This window comes from Chaetura pelagica, unplaced genomic scaffold (genome assembly GCF_000747805.2).
Source record: "Chaetura pelagica isolate M959 unplaced genomic scaffold, ChaPel_1.0 scaffold18, whole genome shotgun sequence".
In the NCBI taxonomy this organism is placed as follows: domain Eukaryota; kingdom Metazoa; phylum Chordata; class Aves; order Apodiformes; family Apodidae; genus Chaetura; species Chaetura pelagica.
The window spans coordinates 51,945-74,921 of NW_009954310.1; the positions used below are offsets into that span (position 1 = coordinate 51,945).

At 40.4% G+C, this 22,977-nt stretch overlaps 1 protein-coding gene across 1 annotated transcript; it reads right to left on the bottom strand.

Annotated features, from left to right (window-relative positions):
• Nucleotides 1-4,476: 4,476 nt before the first annotated feature.
• STIL (SCL/TAL1 interrupting locus) lies at nt 4,477-21,886 on the bottom strand. The gene is made up of 17 exons (XM_010004029.1): nt 21,795-21,886; nt 20,974-21,089; nt 20,679-20,863; nt 19,685-19,722; nt 19,475-19,543; nt 18,589-18,672; nt 18,377-18,463; nt 16,632-16,779; nt 15,348-15,457; nt 14,423-14,537; nt 13,523-13,628; nt 12,570-12,829; nt 11,105-11,270; nt 10,100-10,340; nt 7,996-8,188; nt 7,139-7,392; nt 4,477-5,302 (listed from the first exon to the last, which is right to left on the bottom strand). Exons 1-17 carry the CDS (start codon nt 21,884-21,886, stop codon nt 4,477-4,479), a joined length of 3,090 nt encoding a protein of 1,029 aa, XP_010002331.1.
• Nucleotides 21,887-22,977: the final 1,091 nt, after the last annotated feature.

Below are 22,977 nucleotides of genomic sequence, written 5' to 3' on the forward strand. Positions count from 1 at the left end.
GTCCCCCCCGCCAGGAAACACGACCATGTTTCAAGCCGGCTCCTCTTAACCAACAGGAAGCGTTAAAGATAGAACAGCCGGGGCTGGGCGGGGGAGATTAGGAAGCCGAGCATCTTCTGAGCACCGAGAAGCTTTGCGGGGCCGTTCCCGCACCGGCCGCCGGTGGGGTGGGAGTTGTGGTCAACCCAGCCCCGCCGGCACCGCCGCCCCTCGCCCGGCAACCCCACCCCGAGCTTAAGGGGGACCGGGGGTGGCAGGCAGCGGGGTCCTTCCCTGCCACTGCCCGGTGACACCGAGCGACCCAGGGGTCGGGCCCCTCTTGGCACCTCCACAAGGAGAAGCACCAAATTTATACAGAATAGGGAGCACGAAAAAAAATAAATAAAATAGGGAGCAGTTTCATACAGAATAGAGGCCAGCGATGCTTGGAGTGGGCCCGAGATCTTTTGGACAAGCACTATAAATATCTTCCTTTAATTATGACAAAATATAGCTAGAAATAACAGAAAGGCAAACCAACAAACAAGAAAAAAAAGCCAACAAAGCCTTAAATCGTGTTGCCTCTCCACACATCACTGCCTGCACAGGGTCCTCACAGCTCAGAGTTAACAAAGCCAGACCTGGCTTTCCATGCATTTTTAACTCCAAGCTGCAATAGATGCTTCAGGGAAAAAGAAAACTAATAATAATCCAGGCATCTTGAAATTACTCAGCACTACATTGTGAAAGGAAAAGCTGCTTTAGGGAAGGGTGGGTTTTTTTTGTTGCTTTGGTCAAATAAAGTAATATTTCACTCGCTCAGAGGTTGCTGTCCAAGAGTGTATGATTTGTGTAACTTAATGTAACACCACACCCTTGTCCTGGGCTGTGCACAAGTAGTTTGGCTTTTGTTTTTGAATTGTTTCTAGCCCTCCAGCATTTGAAGAAAGTCTTTAAAATATTAACCAATACAACTGTCATCTTCCTGTGTTTCCAGACATTTTACAATAGGAAACAAAGAACAAACCCCTACAACAATAGCTCAGAGGTATGAATTGCCTCATTCATCTCACTGGAATGTTCAAAAACATTAACTGTTTTTTGACTGATTCAGCAGAAAACGTGCTGCCAGATAATAAGCTTGTGCCTGATCCAGGGGAGATTCAGGGACTGAGAAAGGTTTTATTTTTCAGCACTGTAATGTAGCACCTTTCCTAAAAGGAAGCAAATATTCTTGTCGATGGAAGAGGCTGCGTGAGAAGAAATTCTGACACAGCTTGAAGGGAGCTGCTGCCTTCCTCTGTCTGTGCTGGCTCTGAAACAGCAAATGGCTTCTTTCACCCCCAATTCTTAATCCACAAAGGCCCACGAGGGTGGTAGATGATGGAAAACACTCTCTTGTCATTGTAATATATTAATTAGCAATTAGTGCCCACTCAAACTTACCATGAACTAACAGTGCAGTCCTTTGGATTTGAACTGGAAAGACCGGGGACTTGGCAGGGGATGTTTCATTTCTAGTGTAACACGCTTGGAGCAGGAAAGACAAGGTCAGCACCATAGGCTGAACTTCAGCTGAGACAATGCTATCATGGAAACAGTTTGTTCAAACTCCTATTAAAACATGTTGATGTGCTAAGGCCAGTGAGAAAACAGATGGTTCAACAGTCATTCCGCACTGTCATCCCGTCAGGAACGGTGGGAATGGGAATGAACTGCCACTTCCAGAGCAGCTGTCTCATTTCCAAGACCAAGAGGTCAGGACAGAGATGTGTTCCAGCACAGCTGTGCTCCCTGAGCCCTGCCCTCAGGTGTACTTGCCCCTGTCACTAGCCCCCTGGGCACCTGGGCCTTCCAGCACCATTGGGTGACTGTGCAACACAAGGCCTTGGTAACCACAGAAACACCAATTGCACCTCCAGATGGAACTAAAGACACAGCCTGAACAGAGATAGAATGGTTAAACAAGGAATAACGGAATCCTTCAACTTGTGGAATATTATTGCAGAGTGAAGGAAAAGGGCTGTTTCATCAAGAGACTATCACACCTGATGACAATATTTGGATGTTAATACAGAAAGCAAAGTCAATTGTTTCTACTTATTGGGATTCTTGAAGAGTTCACTAGCAAACCTTTCTATTGGCCCTCTAATGGATGAGGTGGGAGCCCTGGTGACAGAGGATATAAAGAAGGCAGAGGTGCTGAATGCCTTCTTTGCCTCTGTCTTTACTCCTGCAGGATTTCCCCACAAGCCCCAGATTCATATAGCCCCAGAAGAAGTCAAGATAGAGGAGGAGTCTGACATGGTAGATGAGGATTGGGTTAGGGATCAGTTGAGTAATCTGGACATCCATAAATCGATGGGTCCGGATGGAATGCACCCAAGGGTGCTGAGGGAGCTGGCGGAGGTCATTGCTAGGCCACTCTCCATCATCTTCGGTAAGTCATGGGTAACAGGAGAGGTGCCTGAGGACTGGAGGACAGCAAATATCACACCAGTCTACAAGAAGGGCAAGAAGGAGGACCCGGGCAACTATAGACTGGTCAGCCTCACCTTCAACCCTGGAAGGTGATGGAAAAACTTGTTCTTGTCACTATCTCTAGGCATATCAAGGACATTGGGGTCATCAGGAGCAGTCAGCATGGTTTTATCAAGGGTAAATCATGTTTGACTAACCTCATAGCCTTCTATGAGGAAATTACTAGGTGGATAGATGATGGTAGAGCGGTAGATGTGGTTTATCTTGATTTCAGTAAAGCATTTGACACCGTCTCCCACAGCATCCTTGTAGATAAGCTGATCAGGTATGGATTTGGTGATCAGGAAGTGAGGTGGATTAGGAACTGGTTGAAAGGAAGGAGTCAGAGAGTTGTAGTCAATGGGGCAGAATCTGGTTGGAGGTGTGTGACTAGTGGAGTCCCACAGGGGTCGGTACTGGGACCGGTGTTGTTCAACATCTTCATCAACGACCTGGATGAGGGTATAGAATGTACCCTCAGCAAGTTTGCTGATGACACTAAGCTGGGAGGAGTGGCTGACACACCAGAAGGCTGTGCTGCCATTCAGAGAGACTTAGATAGGTTGGAGAGTTGGGCGGGGAGAAACATGATGAAATTCAACAAGGGGAAGTGCAGAGTTTTACATTTGGGGAAGAACAACACCATGTCCCAGTACAGGTTGGGGGCTGAACTGCTGGAGAGTAGTGTAGGTGAAAGAGACCTGGGGGTCCTGGTAGACAGGAGGATGACCATGAGCCAGCAATGTGCCCTTGTGGCCAAGAAGGCCAATGGCATCCTGGGGTGCATTAGAAAGGGTGTGGTTAGTAGGTCAAGAGAGGTTCTCCTCCCCCTCTATTCTGCATTGGTGAGGCCACATCTGGAGTATTGTGTCCAGTTCTGGGCCCCTCAGTTCAAAAAGGACAGGGAACTGCTCGAAAGAGTCCAGCGCAGAGCTACGAAGATGATTAGGGGAGTGGAACATCTCCCTTATGAGGAAAGGCTGAGGGAGCTGGGTCTCTTTAGCTTGGAGAAAAGGAGACTGAGGGGTGACCTCATCAATGTTTACAAATATGTAAGGGGTGAGTGTCAGGGGGACGGAGTTAGGCTTTTCTCAGTGAAAAACCTACCTGGACACATTCCTGTGTGATGTGCTCTAGGTGACCCTGCTCTGGCAGGGGGGTTGGACTAGATGATCTTTTGAGGTCCCTTCCAACCCCTAAGATTCTGTGATTCTATACAATGACCAAGAAGTCACAAATATCTTAAATAAAGGCTACATCAGACAACTGAAGATTTTTTTCTTTTTAATGGAACCTTTGATCTTTATGAGCAATATATATTTCTTAAATAAATAGAAAACATTCATTCAGAAAAAAAATATAAATCACAAAAGTTTTAAAAGTGCTAGTTTTTCCAATTTCCTTCCAACCTTTCATGATACAGAGAGCAACCTGTGCCATGTTGGCTGAATTAAAAATAATCTTATGCAAAGTAAAGCCACAGTTTCCCTTCCCACGAGACACAACCTCCCACACAGTAATCCCACCATGTCAGCAAATTTCTAGAAATTAGTGCTTTAGCTCTGCGACCCCTGCTCTGCCACACACAATACCCGTGGCTCACAGTTAGCACAGACAGGAAAAATTCAGTGTATTAAAAAAAAAGTCAACAGAAGAACATGTAAATAAGAATTGTTGCTAAAAGCATAATAAGAGTCCATCTTGGGCTCAAGTTGATTCACCTTTTAGATACTTTAAAATCACACCTATGGGAAACAAAAGTGCACACAGCCTGCAGTGCTGCTCAGCACTGTCTCAACCAGGCATTTAGAGGTGGCTGTCCCTGACCTGGGCTGAAATCACAGTTCTGAAAGTTTCACGTTGCTACAAGAGAGTGAGCTCTTCAAAGACAGCTTAATCCTTGGTTTCCTGTAGTCTTGTACAGTGAGGTCCCTCTTGGATTTTAAACAGTGGTTGCCAGCCATCTTGGGGGAAGGTTCAGAACAACTTCGGCAACTGCCTGAGTTGCTTCACATCAAGAATGGTGCCAACAGAATTAATGCTGTTCGACTGGTTTAATGTTTCAAGGGCTGGAGAATGCAGCTTTCCAGGGAAGACCTGGATATCTCCATCTTTCCTGCCAGGTTGTTCTGTGAATTCAATCCTCCCAGGTAACAATTTGGGTTTTGATTTTAAATCCTTTAAAATCTGAACTGAGTTCTCATCTGCTTGATCTTCTCTGGGAGGAAAAATCTCATTTGTAATATTTCTTAACACAGGGCTGTTTAATTCTGGTGGAGAAGCATAAGCAGTCAAGTCTCTGCTGTGACTTTTTAGATGAATGGGAAGTTTTCCATCAATTCTTTTGGATAATTGAGTCCAGTGGTTGAAGCCATCCAACACAGGGGTACAGTTTTTGTCCAGTATACTTTCACTATTGCCAGTGCCAGAACTGCCATCTTGGACCTGCAGTTCCTCTTCATCTTCACTACTGTCATTGTCCTGTATCAGCCCGTATCGCTTCATGTACTTCTTGGTTGCAAAAGACATATTGTTTGGTGAAATTAAGCTAAGACCCACCATGCTCTTGTCCATATTTGTATGCAAGATGTCTTGGAAAGAGAAATCTGCAGGAGGATTTTGGCCCGAGTGACTGAGAGAAAGCCGAGACAACTGATTTTCACTGAGGTATTTCAGGGCTATAGCATTTGCTTCCATGCTCAGATCAACGACATTAGGAGTTAATCCACACATGCTGACATTGGCAAATGACATATAATTTAGTCCAGGAACCACTGCTTCAGGATTTATGCACGCCAAGATGCTGAAATAAAGCATCAAAAAGTTAGTTCAGCATTACAGGGCAAGTATCCATCTCCAAGTGTCAGCTGGTGATTTTACTGATTTCTCTTTCCTTTTGACCCCCACAGCTCAATCCAGCTACTCAGTGTTGAGATCCTATGTTCTGCACACACTAAATGGCAGGTCTTCAGCTGCTGATAGCAATGGCATCCAAACACAGTGTTAGGGAACTGATGATATGCCCTTCTGATTCAATACTAATCCCTAATCTCATATGAAGAGGAAACCACCTCTAGCAGGTTTTGGAGCTGGTTTTGGTTTTAAAGCAGGTTTGAGCTTCTGGTCTGTTCTCACCAGTGAACGTGACATGATATTTCTGATCCTAAGACTCTATACGCTGCCAAAATTTACATCTGGATATAAGATACAACCCAGGAACATCTCTTCCCCGATGAATGCCAATTTCATGATTTTTACAGCAACTCTGACATAACATCTGTTTCTAGAAGCCTGCAAGGTTCTAGTTTTTGAAGGCATCCTTCAGGAAGGGAAACACTTGTTTTGTTATGTGAAACACTAATTTCTAGTATTCATTAGGTGTTCAGATTAAAGACTGAAAGCTCTGGTACACAGGTAGTGGCTGCAAACCATTGCATTTAGTACATGCATCATACGTTAGTTCATAAACCCAAACTCCTCATGGTGAGAGTTAAAGGGTCTCTCTATTTCCCTGAGTACAGATCCTGAAGTTTGGTTTGGGAGAGTAAACTCCTGGGTCAGATGAACAACCACTAACTATGCTACAGTTACACTGTTGTTTCCTTCTCTACTAACCTGTAGACTTTTTCTCAGAATTGTGTCAGTCATGAAAGCGGCAGAAGGAAGAATCCCACCTTGCTCCCCAGGTTTGAAGAAAAAACTCCAAGAATGCTAGTTTTGTCTTATAGCTTCACTTATTAGCATATTATTGTCATGAAAAGAGCACTACATACTCTCTAGCCAGGAAGGCAGCCCAGAAAAATGCCTGATGACATTCAAGTGAGAAGGAGAGAACAGAGCTTAGAAACTCTATGACTGGAAAAAGCTTTTGATACACAGCTGAAGATTGATTTGGAGATGGTTATATTTTGTTGTTGTTTATCTAACAGTTATGTTCTAGTATCTAGAAGACAACAAGGGTGAAAGTGAATAAGCTGTACCAGGCAGTCAGTCTATGCCTAAGCAGCTACATAAATCAATTCCTGTGTCTCAAACACCTCCTTCAGAAATTACTTCTGATCTTTCTCCTGTTTCATTAAGGCTGTTTCCCTCTTCAGCCACTGCAGCCTCCCTTTTTCAAATCAAAGCACTCACAATAAGAAGTGATTAAGACAGAACCAGTTTTGATTATATATCAAAGCCATGATAACAATTTCACTTGTATCAGTGAAGTGCAACACAAGGGTTAACAAGCAGTGACAAAACATACAGCTGCTTAACATTCAGCCTCCCAAGCCCAGTGTTTCTCTACAATATTTTGACATAGCCCAAAGGATTGAAATTACTCAAGCAGCTTCGTTATTATTCTCAGGAATTGTGTGCTACTGCATGCACAATACCTTAAGAATCACCAGATGCTCTAACAGCTAGAGCTACTTATGTTATATTTAAATAATCTGTGTTTTGCTAGCACAGCTCTTAAACCTATCTGGAAATATCCATAGCATGAGCCAGCATTTCATCTTCGGAGGAAATGTGGAACAAGTTGCCAAACAAACCCCCAGTGGCATTGAACACAGTCCCTTATCTTTGGTCATTGAGCCAATGTTCATTTTTGGTTGGATCTACAGATTACTACTCAAAACAACCAGTATTTTACCTGGCATTCTCCACTTTGTGTGTATTTTTCTTCGTTTTGCCAGGCAAGTCAATTGTCACTCCAAGACTCTTCAGCTGTTTAAGTGTGGCACTAATCACACTCTCCTTATCCATCACTCCAGTGTCATTCTCAGAAGCCATTTCTGTTGTATCATCAATATCCTGATACTTAGGATCAGCATCATTAACCAAACCTGCTTTCACAGGCAAGTCATCTTGCTCTTCTGAGGACTTTAAGAGGTGGTTTACTTGGCCCTGCAGAAAAACAGAGCAGGAGAGAGACCACATTGACAAAGACATTATGCTATGCAGGAGCTGTCAAAAAACAAAATCCTGCTTTATTCTTATGGAACATAAAATACAACTAGATAGCTTAATAGCTTATTCTGACAAAGAAAACCAAATTCAGATTCAGTTCAGATACATCCACGTAAACTCATAGCACTGTACTCAAACACTGGAATACTCTTAGTTTCAAGCTTTCTGTAACAGTCTGTTCTGAATTTAAACACATGACATACTGATATTCTTCAAGATTAAGGTATCTACCCTTTAAGGGACTTGAGGGTACAATGTTGTGCTATTTTAAAGGGCAGTAGTTTGGGAAGTTATCAATTGACATTCTATTTGAAGTAAAGAATGATCATTCATGAGGCAGCAGACAGAACTCCGTGGAAGAGTGAAGGACAGAATGACAACTTAACACCTTGAAAGTACAACACTTGGAGCTTTCTGTAGAGCATAACGTGAACTTCAAAACCACATGCATTTTTCATTCATGCCCATACCACATAGTAACTTGAACAGTGTGCTGTTTTGACTGCAATCAGTGCAGAATATTAACTTTATATTAATTACCAGTAAGTCCTGGTAAAGCTTCTGGTCCTCCGATGGATGGCGAGGCACCAAGGAAGCCGGCGGCTCCGAGTTTTGCTCGCTTGTTACCACCACATGGTTGCTGGCTCCCTCTGTTGGTTCTTTCTGTAAAGACACGCTAATACTTTCTTCCAAGGATGAACTGCGAACAAGCGCTTGGGAACCGCTTCCATTTCTGAAAGAGACCAGCGAGATACCTAGATAGTTCCTCGAAACAGGAAGGGCACAAGTATCACTACCACCTTATCTTTTCATGAGCACCAGAAGCGGAGAAAAATCGAGTTCTGGAAACAGATCTTGGTTTGTCTTCTGCTTGAGGCTTCGTTCCTTTCTGCATTTTCCTTCAAAAGGACTGAGGAAATACACCTTGAGGTGTGAAACTACACCAGCCTGACTAGCTTTTCAAAAGATGATTTGAAAATGGTAATGGCTTCTCTGAACTAGTCATAACCCAATGACACTCTAGGACTTCACCTTAAAGCAGACAAAACTAAAAGTTACTAGCAATATGGAGTTTGTCTTAGGTTTTCAGCATTTTCACGGCCACTTAAAAGCCTTTAGGAGTGATTTATCTTCCATATGTTCTAAAATATGACTTATTCAAGAAGCTGGCTTTACTACGGGGAGTAACTGCTAATAAGATTCTTGAGGCAGTTTAAAAACACTTATAAAACTAGTCAAAGACACCATTACAAACATACAGATACTCAGTGCACACTGAGCATCATGAACTGAGAACAAACATCTAGTTGAAATATTTCTCAACAGCAGATGTGAATGAGGAACCTGACGTTTCCAGATAAGAAGGGTAAGTATTGCAGAATGAGTTACAAGGTGATGCTCTGCAGCCCCTTCAGCCAGATGGTGTGTGCATGGCATAAACCTTTTGAGACCAGACATATCAACAGTACTATCATTCCGAGGAGATCCTTCAGCAACCCTCCTCCCCCTTCCTGTTCCTTCTCAGGAGACAGGTAGAAGATAAGGGAATTTCAGAACTCAACTGATCAATTGCCTGTGTTGAAAGCGATAAGATTTAAATCACATGACATACTAGATAGTCAATGTAGGTTATCAGTTAATGTTACACCAGCAATTATTCATCATTCCCAAAAATGTTCCACTCCTCCTCAAAGAAATCTGGGTGATGCTCTGCATTCTTATGTTCTTATGTGGCTGCTTTACAGGTTTATAAGTTGAAGAGAATCTTAAGATGCCATCTCTCTAAAATATTATATTCAAAAGACTGATTTGAATCAGTAACATTTATGGCAGCAGTATATGTTTGCAGATAATACTTTAGTCAAGGATTATAAACATTTAAGGTATAGCTTAATTACCATTATCTTTCCTGATAGGAATATTTTAGAAATTTAATCTAACTGGAAGGGTATTTCCCCTCCTTTGTTGTTTTTTTAATACCTAGAAAATAGTAGATCATTACAAGTTCTAAACTGTTGAGCTATTTCCTGTGTAAAAATAACATCCATATAGATAATTACAAACACTTTTAAAATCACTTCCCAAATTCATCTAAAAGAACTAAAAAGAACCCAAGCTCAAAAATAATTAAATTAACAGCAGTGAAGTTGGTACCTGCATTCACTCCACACAAAGCAATCAGGTGTAAAACATACAGAAATCCAGGGAACAGGCATATAGTAATAAGCCCCTTGTCCTAAGCCCCTCAGAATGGAAAGAGTTCCGAATGCTGACAAGGAAAACCCACTGCAGGAAAACAACTGACTACAGCAGCATTCCCTTTTCCCCTCAGGATTTAAGGTAAGAAAGGGAATGTTGCCAGCACTGTACATGCTTTCCAAGTTAAAGGCTTTTACCATCAGCTGCTGCTGATAGGCAGGCTTCCTAAACGTGCATGACTGATAAATGCAGACTCTAAAGGCAACTGTTTTGGTGAGCTGTACCATTTGAAGCATAATTAAAAAAAAAACAAAGAAGGGGAAGAACACAACAACTCCAGTCAGGTGACTACTCATAATTCCTGAAAAAAAATAATTACAGAAGTAGAAACTTATGAAAGCAGTTCAGCTTATTATCTGAACACAAGATAATTCTGATTACTTACTGGAGAGTGTTCTGATTAGTTCCTTCTTCCACCAGATGAATACTGTCTACAAAGCTGGGCATGTCAACCACCTTTAAGGAGGAAGCAATACTTGTATTACTTGCATCTTGTTCAGCATTAATTGAAATGCTTATGTCTTCCTTAGAAATGTCTTCCTTAGAAATCTCTTCATCCTCTTTTTTCCCCTGTGGGATGGAGTCCTCCTGTTTTTCTGGGGCTGTGTTCCAAAATAAACTAGCACCTAAAAGGGAATTCAAGATTTACTCATTTAAGGAAAGTCATTACTATCTTCTGAGACCCTTTGGCTTTGTAGAGCTAGAGGAATCATTTCCTCAGATACAGGCTTTTTTCACCATTTAAAAAGTGATTTAGGGTTTAGAACAGCTGAGACTTGCCAAAACATCATTCAAGTTCTTCCAAAGCATACTTGATGAAAATAAATGGTATTAAAGCATTTTAATGCATTGACCTTGAGCCAGTTTTAAAATTTCCTCCAGATTACTAACTGCAATATTTCCACAGATTTAAAAGAAACTAATGCATCAATATGTAATTTCGCAGACACAACTGTGTAACTTGCTAAAATTAAATTCAATACAGTCTCCCCTCTGTTCATATAAATGTATGACTTACAAAAACCATCAGTAATCTATTTAATAGAACACCAGATGGGACAGAAGTTATTACTTTTCAAAACAGCATATTAATAAAAAAATATATCTGTGTTTTTCCTTTCAATAAGGCACTATTTGAAATAGAAGACCTTGCTAAAGCTATTGAAAGAGTAATCCTTCTAGTGATGGCAATGACTGTCATTGCAGGCCAAGGACAAAAGTAGCTCCAGCCTAAACTTGCAAATAACACCTAGAGAACCCAGCTGGTTTTTGTATCTAGGTGCTGAGTATGTTCAGCACCTTCTGCAAAACATGCCATCCACACCCAAACAAATGACCGAAACATCCAGAAAAAGTGATGCCAGTCTATTTTTAAGGAATAAAGCATTACCTGTGCTCACAGCAATGCTCACACTTTTCCTCATGTGTGGAGCTGGTGAGGACCCTGTTTCCATAGAAACAAGGTCCCCTTGCTTCTCAGGCAGCAGAGCATGGTCAGCTAGAGCTGGTTCAGAGGAACAAGCCTGACGAGCCTGTGCTTCCAGCAAGCGTTGGATCTGCAACAGTTATCAGGAACTTATAATTTGTACAATAAAATATAAAGCATAACAGACAAAAACAAATTACTAAATTAGGCTCCTCCGAAGATCTGGATTCAAATGCAGGCTGCATTGCCACAGAAGTCTGACAACCTTCCAGTTCTCAGCAGTGCATGAAGGATAAATCGAAACATCAATTTTGATGTTGGCAGAGCCAGCAAAGAAGAGGTTTTAAAACAAACTGAAACCACACTAAGAAAACTTGAGTAAAGCCTCTTTGCACTCCACTTGTTGGAAGTATTCTCTGTCCCCTTCACTCACACACAAAGCCTATTATCAACTTACCAGCCAAGAATTTATATGCCAACTGTCCCTACACCATGCTAAACCAGCTTTGTATTAATTACTAAAATAAGCACTTAAATGACAAAATTAAGGTTGCCAAGGCAATCCTCACTCTTGTATTTGCATCCACCCTGTCCACTGATTAGTTCACATGTCCATGGAGAGGTATAATAACAGTGAAGGCTGCATTTAAGCAATAAGAAGAGGTTTCCCTCCCTTGTGCACAACTTTCTCCTTGATAGCTTAATTTTACATACAGCAGCTAGATCTAACGCACATTTCAGTTGTCATTTTCTAGTTGAGGCAGGAAAAATATGTAATGGTACCAATGTTCCTAAATACAGGGTCAGCAGTGTAACTCCAGAGGTCAATATTTTGAAGAAATCTAATCTGATAGCAAAAATGAATTTAAGCCAACCAGCAAAGCTCAATTTTTCAGCCCATCAACAAACACGAGATGAATCCTCCCATTCTGCTGCAGACAGACACCTCAAGTTTTCTAAGCAACAGCTTTGGTAGCCCAGGAAGCTGCAGGCTTGAAGGTGGGCAAAGCAACATATAAGAACACTGTGCTTCACCTGTACACTAAGAATAATTCCCAAGTCTATATAGCCCATGCAGTAATTGATTGTTTTTTATGTAGACAAGCATATCTAGGAAAACATTCATATAGAAGACATACTGGTTTGCATTACAAAACAGTCTGCTGAAAGGGCAACTTGCACATTATGGAAATATTATAAAAATAAATGCAAACTATAATCAGGAATCAAGTAGTTTTCATTTATTTTAAGGAACACCAAATAGGCAAGCTAATTGGGATCCCTCTCCAACCCCAAACTGGACATGGTATGACAGGCTCTCTTGTTTTAACAAAGATAGACAAGAGTTTAATTTAATTCCTTTGGCACAGGGAACTAGAAAAGCATAATCCCTAAGAAGGCAGATGAGAAAGCTGCCATTTCCACACACCTGAGCTTGAAGTAATTTCAGTTGTCTATCCTGTTCTGTAAGAACCCGGTATGCATCTGGAGATAATCCCATCATTCCATTATCTGATGCCATGGCAGCAGCAGCCACGTGCAGGCACGGTGAGTGGGCTGCACAGCACTGTGGACTGGAGGGGCTTGCACTTGAAGGCTGTCTTGTTCCAGGAGATAAGCTATTGTCAAGAGAACAGTTCCCCATTTTCCCATGATATCTCACATTTATAGGGCTGCTTGTGGTATATCCTGGGTTGCAGCAAATATTTGGGCAAATGAGATTTTGATGGAACACTGTACATGGAGTCTGTTGAGCCACCTCTGATTGGGTTTCTGCTCCGTGTTTGTGGCTTATTTTCCCAATTCCTTGCCATGAGTTTATTGGATTATACTGCACGGAAGCAGGAAACTGACAGCTGCACACACTGGCTGGACAGCAAGGTGGCACTTGGACTGGCACCTGCACTTCTGGTGGTCTTCTGCAGCTCTGTGGTGAAAAAGCAGAGGTGTGGAGGACCGGCTGTGTAACAGCAGGAAGCTGCTTGGAACTGGTTACTGATGTTCTTCTCATTGGAGGCTCTCCCTGCTGTGCAGCTCCATCAGGATTTAGCACAAGTCTTTCTGATGGCTTTCTGGGGTGATGCACAGAGGTATCTGGGGAAGGCCCACTGCAAGGGGTTGAAGGAGAAGATGACCCAGAACTTTTTCTTGATTGAGGGCAAGCTTTCTTACACGGCAACTGTTGCTGTAGTAGAGGTTGCTTTCCCCTGGAAGGCCTTAAAGTTGGAATTTTCTGGTTTGAATGGTTCGGTAATTGCCTTAAAGAGGAATCTCCTGTATTAGCAGGAAAGTTTTGCTTGTCTTCGAAGTGTTGGGTGGGATAGTATGAAGATCCCAAGCACCATTTCTTTTTAATAGGCTGAGGTAGCCCTGAAGGTAGACTTTTAGCATTCAAAGTCCCCACAGGCTTAGACAATTGTCCTGGTTCTATGAAACTCCCATCCAAAACAAGGGACAGTTCAGGAACAGAAGGAAAGATCCTAGTAACCTGAAAAGACAGTTACAAAACCAAATTTAAGATTATTTTAAAGTACTGTCTTTCAGCTCTTCACATGCAGAATCTCATCATAGAAAATATTTCCATTTTAAATCAATATACAACCATTACAAGCATCAAACCAACTACCCACTGATACAATAAAAAAAAAAAGAAGCAAAGTCTCTAGGATTATTCTTAAGAGGACAAATTGCTTTCCTATAACAGAATAGCCATATCTACCAAAAGAATGCTCCATGTCATCCTAGAATGCATTTCTGAGTGTGGATCTTTCCCCTTCAAGAACTAGACATGTCCCTTCTTGCTATTCTTAGACCCAGTAGACAGAAGCAACAGAACATTTTTCATAATTCACAACTGTCACATCCTTCTAGACCTTTGCTATACAAGGGCTAATATTTCATTGTATATGTATACACTTCAGTAAAAAAGGACAGATCAGCAGATCTTTATTTTGTTTAGTCAGGAATACACAAGGAGTTTGCTGGCTCTGTCTTTACCTCAGACACCTCAGCTAGTCCATGTAATGGTAGCAAGATTCTCAAAGTAGAACCCACTATTATTTGCTCCCAAATTCTACCATGTACAAGAATTAAAAGTGTCTATAATCCTGGAAAGAAGGCAGGTTAACTAGAGCAGGAGTTGGGACTCCTGGTCCATTTCTTCAGTTGTTTTCTTGTGCTAGCACTTTGAGACAGAAAATTTATACTCTCCAGTCCCCTTACAATGAGTTTTCACACAATGCTGTGTTACATTTGAGATATCTAGAACAATTAATCCATTACCTGTTGACTGACTGGGTGAGGACTTGGAATTGGCCTGGGGGATAAATCCTCATCTTCTACACCAGAGTCATGATCACTTGCTGACAACTTGCTGGATGAAGAGCCTTGGGGAGGACTAAATCAAACATAAATACAATTAAAAATGTTTTCTTGTCAGATTTGGCAGCAGCAAAGTGAACCTTCACATTTTTCACTGTCATCTACAGTGCAGTATCAGCATTATTTTTTTCAAGAAGCAGTTGCTGTACATCTCCTCCCTGGTTAGCAAGGGAGTTCACACAACAAACAGTTCTAAGACCAAACAGTGAAAATACAAATTCGGACAAAAATACACCAACCCTCTCTCCCCACACCCTCTGACATACACATCTTTTAAGTGACATTCTAACAGCCAGGACTGGTCTATATTAGAAAGATTGGGAGTGCTACAGTGAAGATTAAACATTGTTTAAAGGAAAATAAAGGCCAACTTATCGTCATAGGTAAAAATGTGACAGATAATTCAAGTTCTTAAAAATCACTAAGTTTCAACCTATTCAGGTCTCACAGCTCTGTGAAGGTGGGAGGACAGAAATGTTTACCAACTTCTGTATATTTCAATTAGAGATTTGCTTCAAAGGGCAGATCTCACAGGTCAGTACGGTGAGATAAGCTCCATCAGGAAGGAAGCCTTTTTAGAAGAATCTACTGTAAAAATTACAACCACCAGTATCAAGAGTAAAACTGTGGGTAGTTTCTCTTGGAACATGGTCAACTTGACCATCTTAATTGAAAAATATTAGCTCTAGGAATAAATAAAAGCACATATGCAGTTTTTAATATAGGATTACTGTATGCACAGCTACACTGACAACTGGCACAGTGAAGGTCAAAAAACCCAATAAATATTTACTTTTTGCATATAAATGACATCTGAAAGATTTACCTTTTGATAGGAAGCTTCTTGCAAACTCTGCTGAAGAACTCAGTTTCTGCATTTTGGTTTTCTGCACTCAACTCAAAGTGGATAGGGCTCTTGTCTAAAGGCTCAACGTTCTGAAATGAAATTTCCTGTATTTGTGAAGCATGAAACTTTCACCTTTTAGTCACCGAGGTGCTACTCCCAAATAAATAGTTTTAAGGACATTTATATCTGCTTATTTGCTGCTTGTCCTCTACTTTCAATTCTCAATTCTTTCACCACTACAAGGAGGCAGGCAACTTCCCTTCCTGTTTAACCCTGGCTCCCCCTGCTACTCTGTAAAGTTGTTGGCCTAATTATAGCCATGAGCAGATGCTTCCTTGCTGTAACTGCTTAGAAACTTTTTCACAAACCTTTACCACCATAGGAAACAACAACTTTTCCTGTACTGTTCCACACACCACAACTGGGCAAGTCCTGGAGACAACAGAAGTGAGCCTCTATTAAGAGACTTGTCAAAGCTAAACTGTACGCAGGCTAGAGGTGGAAGGCAGACCTAAACAGGGAAATTTCATTAGAAAGAGAAGAGCCCAGGATATAAATTACACTAGCTGCTTTTCTGCCAGAGCATAGGAGCATTGAGCAGATTAACAATTCAACTCCAGGTTCTGCACAAGCCTAGAAAAACATATAAGGAACTGAGATTTCTTAGAATTTCCTCAAAGCTTTTTAGTTCTCTCCCACAAATTGTATCATCAAACTCTTTCAGAGTTACTTTGCACAAAGATATAATTGTTCCTGGTTTGTTACTGTGGTGCAGGAGGAGCTCTGCAGATTAGCAACCCCTTAATTCCCTTTCGCATTTGGCTTCAAGCAAAGCATAAGTATTCATCCAGCTTTGCTCTCCTGAAAGCACTGGTGTGCATCACCCATAGCAATTGCTAGAGGTGTCCAGCATGCACATAGCATACAGGATTAACAAATGCTGTAGGAAATCAGAATCCCTGCTCATACAGCCAAAAAGGTCACTAGCAAGAAGGAGCACTCACCAAATCTGACATAGCACACTGCATTTTAAAAGACAGATCATTAATGAGATTAGAAAAGTGAGCAGTTGTGGACTTTGGAGGTCAGATCTCAGTTTGAGTGACAAATTCTGAGCTTACAGTAATCGCTGTAAAAAAGGGGAACTTCACAGAATTTCATCACTTTCCAAGACTGCAGTTCCATTTGGGTCAAGTTATAGTGACTCCTCCTTCAAGTCAATTTTTAAAGTATCATGATGCAGTAGGAAACCAAGCTACTTACTTTGTAAAGGTGTACTGTTTCATTGCAAGTTAGGATCTGAAACCCTAGTTCAGTCTGTCCACTGCATGGAATGCACTCATAAAACTCTGGTTCCTTGTGTGTCAGTGAATAAAGCACAATAAGAAAACTCCCAGATTCTGAGAAAACCCTAGAATAGAAAGTACCCACATATTAAAAACAATTTAAGAAATAGGAAGAAGGCACTCAATTTAACAATATACCTAGCAAACTCAGACTGTTAGCAAAAAGGTGGGTCACCACATTTTGAGCAGTACTGAACAGATGAACTTTTGACTGATGCCACATGCAAGAACAAAAGCAGAAAAACAGGAATAATTAACTTTTTAGTTCAAACCATTAGGATCTCTTAGTACTTTAAATGAATTACAGGAAGACTTCAATCATACCATAGAAGAAAACATCTGTAAAAATGATAGTGTGGTGTGGTTTTTTTTGATAATTCAATTGAAGATGTATCATAAGGACACTTATGACTTCAGTTACACCTAAATATTCCAAAAATGCTCATTAGGAAACAGATGTTTTTTTAAGGAAAATTACAACAAAGTTTTTTTCTACAGGTTAATAACAGTAAGTAACAACAGCCAACATGTAACACAAAAGGATAATGAAAATAATGTACATTTACAGGACAAGGTAGCACTACTTTCAGAACAGTTTTCTTTTTTACAACACTTGTAATGCACATGCTTGTGGAAGGGGGGTGTTTGGGTGCTCTGAGGTTAAGTAATATACTTGAAGAAAACAGCAGGAACAAAATGCTTGAAAAACACACATACAGCTTTAAAATGACACAACTTAAGTGTTAAAAATGTATGATGCACAGATTAGGCTGTTAGTCTGCAGAGGTTAATTCCCTTGCATGGTTCATCAAATCTGCCTAATCCACTTCAAAGATGGAATCAGTGAAAGTTAATGAGAGTCAAGTATTTAACTTGTCTATCTAATAATCTAATTGGCCTCTTATCTGTATTTGAGCATATTTAAATGGTTATGGGAAAAAGTCTATTCTGTAATGACAGACACATCTGTTCACCAAATATGTTTTTATTTCATCATTGAAAAGCAAGTGTGGTTGAGCAGAAGAAATCCTAACACATACAGCCTAAGTTTCATTTACTTGAAGGGCAGTTTTAAACTATAAACACCTGAAACCACTCCCAGCTTCCATATAAATAGAACTTAGCAAATGTTAAATATGAAACAGTGAGGAATTATTATCTGCTAACATCAAAATGAAAAAAAGAAGCAATTAGAATGCAAAAACTGTAACACCAGAATATTTAGCAGGAAGTCATAACAAGTCAGTACTAGCTGCAAATCAAAACACTTTAATACGTTGGTCAGATACAACCAGGGAGAAAGCCTATGTCAAAAAAGACACCCATAAGAAATATTGAAACCCAAAACCCCATCACTGTTCATACTGTTTTCTGCTTTCTGGTTCTTATTTAAACTAAAATGCAGTGACCTTAATTACATTAATGTTCACCCTCTTTTGTCTTTGAGATATCAGCCCAGCTTCCTATCACTTCAGATATAAAACACTCATGAGGTAGAAGTCAAAACCAGAAAAAACAGACAGCCCCCACCTCTTATATAACATATAAATCACAGAATTCCCTCAAATATCTTTGAGCAGAGCCCATTTTGCCACACATTTCTGTGGAACACATTTGTAGGCAGCCAATAGCTTCTGTGTTTTATAGATAAAAGTGACTTGCCTTTCCTGAATTGAAGAACTGAATAAGTATCGCAAGCAACAAGCCCAGACTTGAGGACTGCAGATGTGAGTAACTCCACTCAGCCAACTAGAAGTAAGAAGAAATATCCAATTAGAGAAAGTTCCCTTACCAAGTTCCCTCTGGGTAATTCCTCAACTACACTTCAAATCAGTATGTGTTTTAATCTGTATAAAAGACAGACAAACACTCACACTCCAACTAATGGCAGAGCATAAGCCTTGGGATCTGATTCCAGCAGCAAAAGCAATTTTCTTGTCTGGTCCATGGTAAGGTAGCTGAAAGAAAGCAGAAGAGCAGAAGCTGGGTTGGTGTTGTGGGGCTTTTTTTAGTATTTTGGAATACTGTTCTTTCAGAAAAAATAGTGAAGAGGCAAGTACAAGTTTAGAAAATACTAAAATAAAAAAGTTGTGGAAAAAAAGCAAAACCATCCTTCCTCCATACTTCCCCAGCTTTTCATCCATTCTCTGTGCATCAAATAATTAAGACCACATTTGTTTAATATTAAGGTATTCACAACAAATCCAGAATTGCAAGTCATGTTAAAATTGAAGAGTAACTGCCAGAGAGGCATTTACAAGCTCCAAATAAGATGATGTTCAGTTGCTTCAAGTTTTTCTCTGATATACCCTCAGTTCATCCTACTACATTAGCTCTCAGTCAGGTGATGATTCCCTGCTACCATCTTACAAGCATGATCAACAGAAAAAGCTTTGATTCACAATCAGCTGACTTCTATTCCATAGCCAGAACTGATATTGTTTAAAAAGCTGGATGCTGTTTACAGTCATTAGGTTAATCAGAGGTGTGTCCCCCTGCCCTTGTAGGAAGATCCTTCTCCTGAAGTCAGAAGTAAGCAACTCCTACTGAACCAGTTAAGATTTTTTTTCTCCACCTCATTTCCTGCTTCTTATTTACAATGTTTTGAATTTTTCCAAGACCAAGAAGTTACACTATTTTAATGCTATTTATTTTACTAAAAAGCAAAGCACTGGTTGAGATCTTGCCTACCTACCTGCTTTAGGAAATGCAACAAACTGCCAGGCAACTCTCATAGTTTTAACACCACCCTTTACTCACCCACATTTATAAGTTCCTTGAACTTGTGCAATATTCATAGTACTGTTCAAATTTCTTGCTAGGGCTGTGGGAATAATTGGGACAGACTTCACAGGGGTGTATTCCAATATATTTGCTGCAGTAATAGAAGCCCAGTGAAAATTAAAATGTAGATTATCCAGGTTTTCCGTGAAAACAATGTGAGCTCGAACAGTGAGCAGCTTAGAAAGATCCAGTGATTCTTTGCTGCACAGACTGTGCTGCAGACTCTAGAAGAAGGGAAAAGAGAGAGCAGTTAAAAATACAGAAAATTGTCTTGATATGACTACCATGATACAAGCTGTATTACACTAGGAACTGAAATCATTCATCATAGCCACTATTGCAGTAGGCACTGTATAAAAATCCATTAATTCACGTTTCCAAAACTCATGGCTATACTGAATATAATGGATAATGTAAAATACACTTGAAATTCGTAACTGCCTATCTTGAAATTCCTTTATGATATATTAAAAACCTGGAGTTACTTCCATTGTATAACATTAAGAAAATAATGGACAACTAGAAGGCTCAAGATGATCTATCAAATTTTCTTTCTAGCACTCAAGAAATGTGTATTTTATCTTGTGGATGTATCATAATGAGAAAGATGTGAAACGAGCATTGTTTGTATTATAAAATGCACACAGAAACAACTACAGGCAAACATTTACAGGAACAGAAGGTGTATTTACTAGATTTTGTGTCTACAGCAGGGTACAGAAGCAACAGGCAGACATTTCAGCTAGAACTATTGACCTCCACAGACTTACATGCCTCCTTGCAAGGCCCTTGCCTATCAACACTTTTTATCAATAACTACATAAATAACAACTCAGTCACAACAGATTTGAAGAGAAAAAGGGCTTTTTTTCCTTATTTAAGTAAGTTCACTGCAATTACCCTTGTCTTGCTGGTTTTGGTGGTCAGACCAGCTGAAACACTTTAGTCAGATAGCAAGATTAAAGACTGTGTGATGATCCTGAAGGATATGTGAAGAGTAACTGATTTCAATAGTTTCCAATACATTTTTCAATGACACTCGAGCAGCTCATTTCACATAACCAACCTTTACTGTGTTTAAAATTGGTGGTTGGAAGTCAACTCCTATGTATGGTCCAACATCCTGCCCAGAAGACAGTTTATTGTATAAGAGACCCAAAAGTCGCCAAGAGCTGCCTACCTTGAAAGCCACACCAATATCTTCAGCATTGTGCACTAGAACATGATCTGAAGAAGGTCCCCAGGCATTAACTGTACAGGGAATCAAGAAGTCTCCAGGAAGAGATGCAGTTGGAATTTTGCCTGAACCAGCAACCTCTCGACCAGGATCAAAGCGATCTATTGTTAGTGTTACGCCTTCCCCATCTTTAAAATAAAGAAGTGGAGTTAAGAGTCCAAGTGCAACAACTCAGGCTCCTTGATAATAACTTACTCAAGCAACGAACGTTGTCTGTCTACCTGATGTTTTAAGTTACCTTCATCTACTGTAAGAGTTCCAAGCAAAAAACAGGAAAGTAATTTCTTGTCATTCTGCTTTGCGTGGCGATAGGCAAGTCGCAAGGTTTTTTCCATCATAGATACCTTTGGGTTTCTAAAAAGAGACAACTAGTAAGTTTAATATCCAAATTATTTGTTATGCTTTTTTAAGAAGTATTTTTTATGCTGCAATGGCTTCCATGTTTTTTTGTCTCTCAAAAAAGAATATACGCAGAAACAGCCCAAAGCGCTGTAGAACAAAAAGGTACGAATTAAGATTGTATAAAAGATTAATGGAATTTTAGCTCATCTTCTCTGCATCACCCCAACTATTAATATACAATAAACCTACATTTTAACTGGAGCAGCTCCACAGAATGCTCAACATGATCACCTTGTTAGCATGCTCTATGTAACCAGTTTGTAAAAAGTATTTCTTTCTATGTAAGTATTTAGAGACAAGAAACAACATGTTAAAGAAAATTACAAGCATGCAATTATTTTTACACCTTTCCATGTGGGAAGGGAACAGAAAGAAATTGTAAGTTACTTTAGACTGAGGTACCTTCAACTCTCTTGAGTGTGAGACACTACAGAAAGGGAAGCTCTCAAATCCTTCCAATTGAAACCCCTATATACTTATACCCCTATAAACTTTCCTTCATATATACTCTCTTATATACTTATAATGAGCACACCAGCTGTTTATTTTTCCTTTGTGCCTTCTCATACACTAGACTTGAAAGATCAAATGAGATGCTGAACCATATAAATATTCATTTACTTTAATCTTTAGCAGCTTAAAAAATGTTATTCCTACCTGTAATAGGCAATATGTGAGCCAATGACATCGCCCATGGGGACTGGGTCCCACAGTGCACACTTGGACAGAGGGAAACTGAAAGGGACCATCCTTTCGGGAGTAAATCTGGAAAGACCACAGAGATAAGAAAGGAAAATGGATTAAGCTCAGTGTTTTCAAGCAATATAAGAAGGAACAAAGGAGTAACACAAAGAAAAACAACAAATAGGATGCATAAACTTCTGGAACTTTTTTCGTTTCAGATCCAGACCAATGAAGCAGAAATTTTGTCCCATGAGGTTGTCAAGGATATGAACAACAAAGTCAACAGAAAACTTTCATTTTCCACCTGACAGTTCCTTTGTGTAATCTGGGGAGATGTGGAGGCAAAAACACAAGCTTGCAGAAAAAGCTCAATAAAAAGCTGCTCTAGATATATTGTAGGGAAGGAAAACATTATCAGTCATCAGAAACTCCCACGGCACACCGAAAATCTTGATTTAGCAAACTTAACATTAGAAGAGCTTCCAAAAGCCCCGTTTAAATACTTTTAAAAGTCAACATTCAATCCACTTAAGCTTTGAAGACTTCTGAAATAAAGCCTTGGGGCTTAACTCACATAATGCAGCACAAAATTTGCAAACACACTTCAGAGAGTTCTGAATAAAAAAATCCCAAACTTCTTTAGACAGGCAGGATTACATTTTTTAAAGAGCTGTCTAAACCAAGCATATTAAGTAAAACACAAGACACGTGACAGTCCCACACCATTTGGCAAATCCCTCTGCCCTTTTTTAAAAAAACCCCATATAAACAAGGACTTCCTTTGTAGGTATTTGAAGCGTCAAGCTTTGCCAAGGTGCTTTGTTTTCATTTCCGTAAGTTACCAGGGAAGAGCCTGCTCTATTTTTAAGGCGGCTCTCCAAGTAAATCATCTGCCTCTCGTGTTTCCAGACCCAGTTAAATGATTCTCGCTAAAATCTAAACGCCCATCGAAATAAATCCCAATTCAGGCTTGCAAGAGGGGAAACTTTAGAGTTCTCCCTAGCGTTTGGCAAGCACGGCTCACACGCACAGCTCCACGGCTCGTCACGGGCAGAGCGCCCCAGGAAGGGGCCGGGGGACCCTCCCGGAGCGGGTACCTCAAATCCGCGCGGGGCAGAACGGGCTCCATTCCCGACGTCCGCAGCTCTGCCCCCTC

Bases quoted from the DNA above. Each gene is read 5' to 3' on its own strand.
- STIL (XM_010004029.1), bottom strand. From the start codon at position 21,886: ATGGTCCCTTTCAGTTTCCCTCTGTCCAAGTGTGCACTGTGGGACCCA. The intron at 19,544-19,684 runs TCTTTCTAAGCT...CCCAATTATTCC, and splicing joins TGCAGCAAAGAATCACTGGA to CACAGCCCTAGCAAGAAATT. The intron at 15,458-16,631 runs GTAAGTAGCTTG...ATTTCATTTCAG, and splicing joins AAACAGTACACCTTTACAAA to AACGTTGAGCCTTTAGACAA.